This window comes from Coenobita brevimanus, chromosome 60 (genome assembly GCF_032717465.1).
Source record: "Coenobita brevimanus isolate Jiangsu-jjx chromosome 60, ASM3271746v2, whole genome shotgun sequence".
Classification (NCBI taxonomy): Eukaryota; Metazoa; Arthropoda; class Malacostraca; order Decapoda; family Coenobitidae; genus Coenobita; species Coenobita brevimanus.
In genome coordinates, this window is record NC_137013.1 from 27,752,613 (window position 1) to 27,765,375 (window position 12,763).

The 12,763-nt window shown below is 40.0% G+C and overlaps 1 protein-coding gene across 1 annotated transcript in view; it reads right to left on the reverse strand.

Annotated features, from left to right (window-relative positions):
• The window catches only part of tim (timeless), a 394,051-nt gene that overhangs the window by 118,531 nt on the left and 262,757 nt on the right, over positions 1-12,763 (reverse strand). The window contains exon 14 of the mRNA XM_080274845.1: positions 8,187-8,311. Coding sequence (XP_080130971.1) covers positions 8,187-8,311 — 125 coding nt within the window. The remainder of the gene's footprint in view (positions 1-8,186; positions 8,312-12,763) is intronic.

Below are 12,763 nucleotides of genomic sequence, written 5' to 3' on the forward strand. Positions count from 1 at the left end.
AGTTAATCCTCCTTACCATGCCCCTTAACGCAAGTGTAGTTTCTATAATGAATAAAGGTGTTAAAAGGAGGAGTTTGCTTACACAAAAATAGGTCAGAATATTCTGCAGTGTTTAGTGATTACTGTAGGTTATTTTTTGTACTTAAATGTGCTTTACTTGTACATCAAACATTAGCTTCTTGCCCATATGGGTGTTATCAATATGCCAAAGATGACAATGTATTTTTTGCCTACATAAGTTTTATTTTTATTCCAAATATTACAGTTAATTAATTAATTTATTTTTTTGCCTACACGGGCCTTAGTCACTTACTACAATTTAAAATGTAGGCTAGTTTCTTGTCATGGCCTTACCTGTAAATTATGCAATACAAAACTATCTTACATGATTAGTTTTGTTATTTTAGTACCGGTATCCTTTCATCTTTTGCAGTTACGTAGGGTTGACATATGCCACATATGTTAATAATTTACAAACATACCATATGTAGATAGAGTTTGGTATGAACTGGAGATTACCCTGATAGTCCGGACAATCTGCTAATTCAGACAACCCTTCCCCCCATATAGTCCGAATGAGAGAGGTTCTACTGTATATGTGTAGTAGTGATAGTAGATGTTTCCTAGGCAGTCTGGCCAAACAGCCCTGAGTCCCTAAAGAAGGCCACGGCCGAGACCAAGGCCACAGAGCTCTGAAGGTGTTTATGTTGTGTTGTTCAAGCAGGTGACTGTGCAATGAAGTTGTCCAGAATGAAGATAACAGTCTTCCATAATGTGCATAATAGTATGGGGTGCTGTGTTGCATCCTGGACAGGCATCAGCGATGGAGTCATCCAGCCTCTTCTGATAACTCAAGAGGGTTGGATGATGCCCACATCTCAGCCTGGCCAGGTGGACCCTGTCCTCATGAGGGAGGTAGGATTCACATGACTGGATATCAGGAGGCTGTGCATGCAGCGGTGTGTTGTCTCTGAGTGACTGAATGGAGCGACAGGTGATCTGAGCATGGATATGCTTCTGGTAGCTGGTGTGAGGCGGGTGAGGGGGGAGAGATAACAGTATTTGTGTATATCATGTGCAGGGTGTTGTTTTGATATTCCTTGATGTGTGCGGATGTACTGCCATGTAGTGTAGTGGATGGTGGGGGTTTGTGGAGGCAGCGGCAAGAATTTGTGTACCTTCCATGCCTTGATGAACCTCGACTTTGAGGACTTTGGTTTCTTGGTGTTGGTGCTCTGTAAGTATTGTAGCTGTGCAGCCTGTGATTATTTTTAGGGCCTTGTTCTGTATGGTCTGTAGAGTGTTGTAGTGTGTTTTAGTAAGGTTAGAAGTCCAAGCAGGGCTTGAATAACTCATCACTGAACATATACAAGCATACCTCGATATACTGTATAAGACCCCCAGATACAATACCCTGGCTGAATGACGGGGGAAGAAATACCACCATATCCCGCCTGATGATGGCCAAACCCCAGTTTAACGATGGGTTGTTATTTCTTTTTTAACCGATTCTGATGATATTTTAGACTAAAATTATGTGATTAGGCTGATTTATAAACTGTTTTTAGACTTAGTTTAATGTGTTTTAGTCATAGGTGGGGGTGAACATTGTGATTTTGGGGTACAGTTTACTAAGCTTGATTTTTTCCAGACTTATATTTGATTATTTTCAGATTTTATTTGTTGGTTTTAGTGGGTTATTTACAGGTGTTAGGTTTAGGCTGGCTTCTTTTACAGCTGTTACGTCATTTAGATTAGCTTTAAACTTGTTTTGGAGCTCATCTGGGAGGGTTTTGGACTTGGTTGGAGGGGAAACCCAAGGCTGAAAATGCATCCCATTACTTTACATGTTAAATCTACCCTGATATACAATACCCCGCCTAACGATGGGTTTTTACCCAACCAAGTGCATCATTAAACAGGGGTATACCTGTATACTGTTTATGTACTGTGGTGGTGGTTTCTTTATTGTGTCCAAATGTTGTATGGGGAAATGACCTGAAGGCATTGAGCCTAGGTGTTAATTTTTTTTTAATGTTTGTGATGTGTTGTCTAAATGACATTGATGTACTGCATGTTACATGAAGGATTTTGGATGTGTGTGTGTGTGTGTGTGTGTGTGTGTGTGTGTGTGTGTGTGTGTGTGTGTGTGTGTGTGTGTGTGTGTGTGTGTGTGTGTGTGTGTGTTTACCTGGTTGTACTTACCTAGTTGTGATATACAGGAATGAGCTACGCTCGTGGGGTCCTGTCTCTGTTTCTCAATAAGTCAAATTTTGCTTTGAACTCATTTAAGTTTTTAGACTGGACGATCTCTTTGTCCAGGCCATTCCACAGGTCTATGCATCTATAATGAAAACTATACTTCTTGATATCCTTCAAGCAGCTTGACATTTTCAGTTTCAGTCCGTGTCCTCCTGTTACTCTCCTCTCCCATACAAACAGATCTTCTCTGCCAATCTTATCTGCTCCCATCAAGGTCCTGAACACTGCAATCATGTTGCCCTCTCTCTCCCTTCCTCTAAAGGAGGGAAATCCAAATTTTCCAGCCTCTCTATGTACAACAGATCTGCCAGGCTAGGGACTATCTTGGTTGCTGTTCTCTGTATTCTCTCGATCTTGTTTATACCTGTCTTTTTGTGTGGGGACCACACTACTGCTGCATATTCTATGCTGAGGCAGATCATGGCCACTATCAATTTTTTCATCATCTCCTCATTCATGTAATGAAATGCTACTCTTATGTTAGTCAAGAGTTTATACGTCTCTCTGTTTTGTTAATACGTTTTTCAGGTGACAAACTATCCTGGGCCAGCACTCCCATATCGCTTTTGTGATCGGTTCATTACCCATCAAAAAATTCAGTGATGGCCTCTTGGTACTTTTAACCATTTCCAATGTTTCACATTTTTTTGCACTGAATTTCATTTCCCACATCCGGCTCCAATCATGACTCCTATCCAGGTCCTCCTGCAGCATTTTACAGTCTTTCTCAACTCCTACTTTCCTCAAGATCTTTGCATCATCATCAAACAGACTTGCATAACTCATCATTCCATCTACCATATCGTTTATGTAAATCAGGAACATTACTGACGCTAACTCCGAGCCCTGTGGGACTCCACTTGTTACTTCCCTCCATCCAGACATCCTGTCCTTTGTTACTGTCCTCATTTGTCTGTCTCTCAAAAAGTCTCTCATCCACTCCAGGAGGTTTCCCTTCAGTCCTCCTCTGTGCTCCAATTTCCACACCAGTCGCTTGTGGGGTGCCTTGTCAAAGGCTTCCTCCAAATCTAAATTCACACAATCCACACAACCGTCTCTCTCCTGTAGCATGTCAATCGCTCTTGAGTAAAAGCTCAACAAGTTGGAAACATATGACCTTCCACTTCTGGATCCAAATTGCGTTTGTGTGTGTGTGTGTGTGTGTGTGTGTGTGTGTGTGTGTGTGTGTGTGTGTGTGTGTGTGTGTGTGTGTGTGTGTGTGTGTGTATTTACCTAATTGTGATATACAGGAAATGAGCTATGCTCGTGGGTCCTGTCTCTGTTTCTCAGTAAGTCAAATTTAGCTTTAAACTCGTTTAAGTGTGTGTGTGTGTGTGTGTGTGTGTGTGTGTGTGTGTGTGTGTGTGTGTGTGTGTGTATGTGTGTGTGTGTGTGTGTGTGTGTGTGTGTGTGTGTGTGTGTGTGTGTGTGTGTGTGTGTGTGTGTGCATGCGCGCATTGTGAGGACAAAACAGTTTCAGTTACGCATTAATCTCTATGTCTGTGTGGGTTTAACTTACCGGGTATCTATGAAGAGAATCATGGTCTGGAATAATACTGTACAGTCAAGAGAGTACTGGATCAAAAAGACACACTTTTTCTGGCTGCACAATGCAGAAAGAAATAATCAGGTCGCACAAGCCTTATTTCTTTGGAAATGAACCCAATGTTTATTGTTGTGCAGGAAAAATTTAATTCATAACAGCAGGATATAAATTTCCAAAAAACTGTGGGGAAGCTGTACATTAATTCATTATACAGTGAGAATGAATCCCTTTGCCTGGCTAAAGTGCATGGGACCATAATATTTTTGTATATAGCTGCTGAGCTTGATGTATGTCAGGACAAGGGGAAATATGTTTGGTCATGATTAAAATCAACTCAGCCTACACCTGAAATACCAACAGTTGATCCTAAATGAAATAAAAAGATTAACCAGCATCAACATATTATATAGCACTCATCCAAACCCCCCGTGCCACTGCTGTTCATGTCTACTTCACAGTGACTGCTGCATTATATAAATATAGGTTGAAATTTGGCACCTGGTGGTTTAGTGGGTAAAAATTGTGCTCCAATCGGATTGAGCCGGTGAAGGTTTATACCCAAGGAGTGGTTGGGGTTTATTGCTCATGTAATGCCACTCAGGGATGAGTGAGGTTGGTCACTCTCATCTTAAATGTCAGGACCAACAGCCTAGCCCCGGGCTCCTACGCTCCTCACGGGGCAACTTAGGATTGGATGATGGATGGATGGATGAAATTTGTCTATACTCAAGAGTTTCTGAGGGTGTCAGCATGGGTCTGAAAAGCAATTATCTAGTCATGAAGGACTTTGCTATACCTAGCAACTGCACAACTCTGATACAATACATTAAAGTATACAGAAGCAGCCATCCAGAAAAGATTCTTCCTTTCTTTAACTCTTGCCACTCTGTACAGTAGACCTCATATGAGACAAAATGAAGGTCTGTACTTGCCACACTACAAACATCATATGAGGTACAAAAATACTGGTTATGAAAAAAGGACTAAGGGGAGGTAAACTTCCTTACAAAGAATCAGCACAGCAAGGGTTAAGCATGCCAGCTCAATTATCCTCTTGACTCCAACAACATACTTTTCCATTGCATCCTTTTATCCATCTATCCATCCATCCATCATCCAATCCTATGTTGCCCCATGAGGAACGGAGAAGCCCGGGGTTAAGCAAGTTGGACCTGACATTTAACAAGACAGTGACCAGCCTCATTCATCCCTCAGTGGCACTATGTGAGCAATAAACTCCAACCACCCCTTGGATATAAACCTACACAGGCTCAATCTGATTGGGGAGCCTTAATTACCCACTCAATAACCAGGTGCCATAACTTGGTTATATAGTTACCACCCAACGTAGTAAATGGTTTCCTGGTGTACAGGAAACCATTTGGCTTGTCACTCAGTGTAGAATCACCCATAGGCAGAAGGAAGAGGAAAGGATGAAGGAAAGAAAGACAGAAGAAGAAGGAAGGACGAGATGAAAAGGCAGACACCCAAAGCAGCACTATATCAAGTGAGTGGATGGTGAGTGCCCCCACCTACCCACATCCTTTTATCTACAAAAGATTTTATGGTAATCGGTAGAGGAGGGTGCTCTTTAAGTGAAAATGATAATGCAAGCTATATCTAACTCCTCAAGAGAAAAGTCTCTCCCGAGCTGAATAAAACTGTTTAAGTAGCAAGAACAAGGTGAAGAGAATGTGTCCTCAGACTGATGGGGTTATAGACACTTTCTGCCTTGCAGCTACTATTGCTCATTAATATAAGAGCTTTTGGTGAAGCAAAATATCAGTCACTTAGCTCTCCAGTCTCCCATGTTCTATATTTCAATCATCATCAATGTACAGCCTGCACATACAAATAATTCATGATCGTTTACAGTGTATATTAAATTTATCATCAATGCACAGCCATGAGGTACAGACAATTCATGATTCTTCACATAGAATATTAGTAAAGCCAACAACATCTGACAACCATATCTTCTTCTCATGACTGTAATTTCACACTGCAGTCTGTTATTGGGGAAAGGTGATAGTACTTTTCAAAGTGAATCAACTATTACACAGGTACTATGGGTGGGAGGGAAACACAGAAAAGAGCTCAAATTCTTAATTTCCCTATGTTTTTGGACTACACAGAGCCCATTTTACGAGCAACTATTTCTCTGAATGTGGACTCTCTGTGGCCAAAAATGAAGAATTTAAGCTCTTGCCTTTGATTGTCTCCTACCCATATTATCCATAAGAAATTAGTCTCATCATCAAGCATTAATATATCATCCTTAAATATGGAAAGGTACTTACAGCAAAACATTATGCTGTTTGAAGTTGTAGGTATTATTTGTTGAATAAATTAGTGCTATCCCATACTGAATGTCGGTAGATATTTTTATGACCATCATACTGTAAACAACATTAAGAGATGTGACTTGTAATCCAAGGTGATGTTAACAATTCATCATTTTATGCCTCAGTTCAATGTGACTGATGTTCTAGAGTAATGATTTGACCGATGTTCTAGAGTAAATGATTCAAGTTATAAAGAAATCTGGTAATGTCTCGTAAAACTTCAACTTGAAATCGTTACATGTCAGCAGACAAGCACTATTCTATTTATCTGAAGTTTTCATATTTTGTATAAATTTCTCTCTGTTATCTAACATATCTTTGTTCTCAAACACTTTTCAGTGCAGTTAAATTCATAAACCACATGCAGCAGATTGACAGCACTGAAGTGGTTTACTCAGTAGAGGTTCTGTCATTCACTGGATAAGCAAACAATATGAATGTATAAGTTTTATGCAAAACATTGTCAATAAACATTTCTCATATGCTTTAACAAAATGCATTTTACACACAAGATAAATAACCAAAAGCCAGAAGGGCAAGAGAAGATGAATAATCCTCACTTCAAGTCACTTGGCATTAAAGTCTTATTCATCATACAAAGTTGAAATGAGAGAATTAATAAAAACATACAATACTTTGCTAATTAATTCAGTCATTAAAAAAGGAAAGAAGGCATATTCTACATACATCTGCCATCAATAATGCATTAATATTGTATCTATAATACTGTACTGTTATAACTACTTTACAAAACTAGTGATTTCACTTTAACAATATGAATCACATCAACAACGGGAAAATACTGCACTGTCACTTGAGCAAACTTTGTGCTTGATAGATTAAAACAATATAACGGCAATCAGCATGAGATGAAAAGATTCCTTGATGTTACAGTTTGGTTTCCAATACTATGACTTTGAACACAAATGAAGACGTAAATCCATTTGGTTGTCATCCAGTTTAATTATGGTATCTGCTTATGACACACCAAAGGGAGATTTGTCAGAGTACCACATTCTACACAGGATGTAGGGAAGATTACACAGTGTATCATGAGACTTACTATGTGACTGTGTTTCTTATGACATGAAGGAGGCCCTCCTAATAACCATTTACTCTGAGGAGGAATTAAATCATGTGTTTCTTATGACATGAAGGAGGTCCTCCTAATAACCATTTACTTTGCATAGGAATTAAATCAAGAGATTTATTTGAACTAATTCTTGCACTCCAGTATGTCTTCTACAAATATTGTTTTAAAGTGGCTAACCTGTTGATTTTGGAGATATCTGATTTAATTTCCTGGAGCTATGGATCAACTGAATGTGAGTGACTGAAGAACAGAGCTGGGAGGCAGAAAAAGCATGTTTTGGACTGACATATATACTGGTAAGCTGTATATGGCAATGCTGACCAATTTAACAGATGTGCAAAATTACTCTAATCTTAATACAGTATATACTATTTTCCCAAAACCACATATTTACCTAACAACACTATCAATGTACAGTAGTCCTAAAGCATGTAAAATATAAAAAACTGACTTACAGAGGCAAGTTTTAACAAAAACAACAAACTGTTCATAGTCTGTGACAAGTAAAGGGCCTATATAATAATTGGGTATACGGTACTAATTCATATGGTTAACTTCTTAAAATCTGCCATGCTGTTGCTGCTCCCACACTTACACCAAATCCTCCTGAAATTTTCTATGCACACAAACACTAAGCCCATTAATGAACTAACTAAGCATCTACTTAAATAAGGCTAGAGTCACTAAACTGTTTATTTTAAAAGAATTTTAGCTCAAAGAGAAAGTATAAATGCAGTTTACAAGGGAAGTCATAACACTTCAAATAAAACTGCTGAAGAGTCTGATTTCATCTTAGGTCAAAGAAAATTTTGGATGTAAATAAATAAATATACATACATATATATATATATATATATATATATATATATATATATATATATATATATGAGAATGTTAGTGACTCCAAAGCCAGGACATAAATGGTAATGATATAACTCACGTCAACTCTATTCCTGAGGGCTCAGACACGGATTTCAGTGAGTCCCTGTGATCCCGCTTCTTGGGATGCTCGATGCGAATCCGGGCACATTTACGTAGCACATATTCTATCAGGTCAGCCCAGTCCTGTCAAAGATGGAAATTTATTGTCTTACTAAACAACAATTACGGTAAAAGAGGGTGACTGTCATCCACTCACTTGACGTAGTGTCAAATGATTTCCTGTAATCCTGGAGACCATTGGCTACACTGAGTGGTAACCACACAACTAACAAATTGGACGTCTGGTTTCTGGGTGCTCTGCCTGAATATGAACCTAAGGGTCCAAATGTGAGATGTGCCTGGAATTTACTGATCAGATATTACAGCTTAGTACAAGTAACTGGCCTCTCTCACTTTAAATGTCTGGACTAAGCAGCTTAGTCCTAGGCCACAGGATACTTGATGAGGCACCAAAAGACTGGATAAGGAATGGGTGGATGGACTGAACTGAAAGCAATGGATAATACTGATCTCCAATGGTCAATTATATATTTCTGAATCATCATCATAATCACAACAATCCTTACCCTAGTGTCCCTATTATACTGTATATGAGTACAATCCATAAACATGAAAAAGGAAAAACATTATTTCTTCTATTACTCACTCAATAATTTACTGTCCCATCAGCATAGAGGCGAAAGGCAAGGCTACTTAGTCTAGACATTTAAGGCAACTGATCAGTCACTCTTCCCTAAGTGACATCAGTATTCATATGAGCAACAAACGCACCCCAATCACCTCCCAAATGTAAACTCTAATGGGTCACAACCAGTTGGAGCACCTTATTCCACTAGACCACAGGTGTCCATTAGCTTATGTGGTTACCAACCAGCGTAGTAAAGGGTTTCCTGGGCTACAAGAAACCATCGATTTTCTCACTAGCTGTGGTCATCTGAAAGTAATACTGTACAGGTACTGCACTGCGTGAGTGGGAGATGGGTGCTCCCACCTAACATGAAAAAACACAAAAGTAGGAAAACTATCATCTGAGTGTTAAGTAAACAAGGATCAAATCATTCCTCATTCATCATCATCCAAACTATTTCCCCGTCTAAAAAGACAGGGTAAGGTAGGATCCAGGAACAAGGAATACCATCCATCCATCCATCCATCATCCAATCCTACGTTGCCCCATGAGGAGCGTAGGAGCCCGGGGCTAGGCAAGTTGGTCTTAACATTTAAGATGAGAGTGAAAACATGGAATACAAAAATATTAAAGTGGGAGAACTATCAACAACATGACCAGCAAAACATGACAATCTTTCTTTTTTTTTTTTTTTTTTTTGTACAGAGGAAGGAAAAACAAATGCAAAAAAAAAATAATAATAATAATAATAATCCATACACCAGATGGTGTTCTCCATTCATAAAAAATCAGTAACAGTTGGACTTGAACAATTGTAGGTTGATGTTTGGGAGGAAACCACTCTGGGAAAGTGAGTTCCAAAGAGATGCAGTTTGGGGAACAAGAGAACTCTAATAGGCAGTTCTGCAATATGGCAGTGTGACAGTCCAGTCATGAGTGCTACCAGATGCCCATGTAATGCAGGAGAAGGCGTGGAGAGGTGGCACAATGGATGCAACTTCGCATGAGCATTTGCCATAAAAGTATCTGTAAAATAATGTAAGGAAGGCAACATTCCTTCTTACTTGTAGGGGAGGTAGTTCATTTGTTATAGCATGGTTATTAATAATTCTTACAGCTTTGTTCTGAACTTTGTCCAGTTATTTTTGTGTAACCTCTCCACATACACTCCACAAGGATGAGCAATACAGTAATCCCTGTAATATCTGGATGCCCAATTCCCAGACACCCCAATTTCCAAATATTTTGGGTCCGGGCCTTCGGAACCCCCAAATGGCCAAAAAATGTAAAAAAGAAAGAAAAAAAATCTGACATTTTTTTCAACCGTACTTTGAACTTGGCGTGCGGTGCCGAACAGCTGTGTTTTTGTGCATAGTAGGGTGGCCCCCTGCTTCCTCCCCTCCCCAGTTACCGCCTAATTATGGTTGTGACTAGATGCTCATCGCAATGGCTGCTGCACGTGCTCATTTTTGTGAACAAACTGTGAATAAACTGCAATACCTCACCACTTCATCACATGGGACTTCACAGTGCTGTGCAGTGTTAAGAAAATAGAATTCACAGTCACAGGATTAAGTGCAGAGTGCAAACTGGCATGTTGCAACTGGCGTGACACAAGTAAGAACAGAATGTGCAGTGTTAAACAGTTATAATTCACAGTGCAAAGGGGTAAGTGCAGCACAACACTGAATTACTGTACATGCTTCAAGAACATTTTCACCACTGCCAGAGCCTTAGAGGAGGCAGGTAAATCTTTGTAATGGCCACAGACGTGTTGTAAGTACCCTGTACACTGCTAAATATTTTTCATACAGTACTTCTAATTCCTCATTCTTTGGTTCGTTTTCATTTATTTCATGCTTTCTGTCCCTTATTTGTGTGAATAGGGTCTTAAATAGGTGCTATGCATGTCTGGTAGGAAGTTATGTAGGTGGTCTTCTGAGTCAGGCTGGGTTAGGGTCCATAAGTACCTGTCTAGGAGGCATTTTCCCACTTCCTGGACAAACCCAATTTCCGGACATGCCTTTGGCTCTATTACATCGGTTGTTGGAGAGATTACTGTATTGTAGTTGAGAGCACACAGGACTCTTGTAAATTATAGCTAACTGCTCATCAGAAGTTACAGATTCTGTACAATAATTCAAGTTTCTTTGAAGTGGCTTTAGCGAGTGATCTAACATGAGAGGTCCAGCTGAGGGCACTGTTAAGTGAAAATCCGAGAATTTCAATACTTTTAGAGACAGGAATATTAACAGCATTGAAGATAATATAGAGATCAGCCAATATCTGTCAATTCGTAAACTGTACATACAGTATTTGGTTTTCCTATCATGAAATGATACATTGTTATTTCATCCCCAATCAGTGATCTAGTTTTCCTAGCATCAAATGAGACAATGTTATTTTGCCCCCATTAAGTGATTTTAGATAAGTCTTGATTTATGGAGACTGCTGTACTGAGTTGTGGGTTAGATATACAGTCAGCTCTCACTTAACACACGGTCACAATGCGTGAACCTCACAAAACATGGAAGGCAATTTTTGAGGCCAGGAAATGGTCAAAACATGAAAAGTACAGATATAAAGTGGGTGAAAAAATCTGCTCATTTTTTCTGAAAACCGTACAACACTGTGATGATAGGGATTACACAGCCTGAGGCCACAAATTATGGTTTAAAGTCATTACGCAAAAAAAAATGGTCATACAGCGATGAGAAACGGACATAATGCGGGCAGCGATATTCATAATGCGGGGTGCATCTGCCTGTGACATATGGCTGTCATGTTTCTGGGCGAGGTGTCATCACGGTCCGCTGAGCATTCCTGCCCCATATGAGCCAACCCTCTGCCCATGCACTGGCTGCACACGTGTCGTGTGTTATCTTTGCTCTTTTTTTTTGGCCACCTGACCCAGCCTGACAACTCGATGCCTGAGGACGCCATGCAACGCACTGACGAGCTGGACAGGAAACTCTGTGAGGCAGTGACGCAAGGGGATCATGCTGAGGCACGAACCACAGCACCAGTTATGACCATGGTTCAAATAAATAACATCTTGGCTGGTGCAGAGATGCCACCATGGCTCATGAAGTGGATGAAGTTCGGAAGGCTGATATACTGGACTCTGCGTTGAATGCAATGCAACCATATGACGAGCTAAGGCAAGAGAAAATATGACAACACCACCAGACTCTACTCACCCAGTACTTTCATCCTCGACAGATGCCACAGCAACAAGAGCAAGAGGATGATGCTATGTCTGTGTGTTCCCTTAAATTTGATGGGTTTGTGCAGGAGGCAGAAGAGTTGCAACTTGCAACAGAGGACTGTGGATATACAGGATTTACCTTCTTCCTCAGATAAGGAATCTATGGAACTGGCACAGCAAGAGGACCATGCTGGGGACCGGTAGGAGTCCTGCCCTGCCTTGGTACCCCACTCCCATCCCCCCAGTAAACTCACAACCTCTTCAATTCAAGGTGAGGAATCCTCCAGTGTTTGTATGTAATGAAGTCATTATTAGGTACGTAAATGTCCTGAGAAAAATACCTGAAAATTGCCCCAAAAGTTGAACTTGGGGCTGGTTTGAGTACCATGAACCCTTTAACATGTAAAAATATGGCCCTCTAATGTGAAAATCACATAAAGCGGGACCTTTTGGGGACAATATTTGTGCACTATGTGACAGCTAACTGTATTAAACTTTGTGAATGGGTGTTTAAGTGTGAATGAACTGTGAAGTACTGACTTAACTGCATAAGTGTGAATGGGATTGTGAGTGACAGATGAGATCATTAATGTGAATTAGGAATAGGGTTGGAGCTAGGACTGACCCTTGTGGCATGCCGGCATTAATCGAGAGGAAATTGGAATATGCATCATCTACTTTTATCTTTCTGTCACTGAGATATGAGGAAATCTGTGGAACAAAAGATAATAGGCTATAG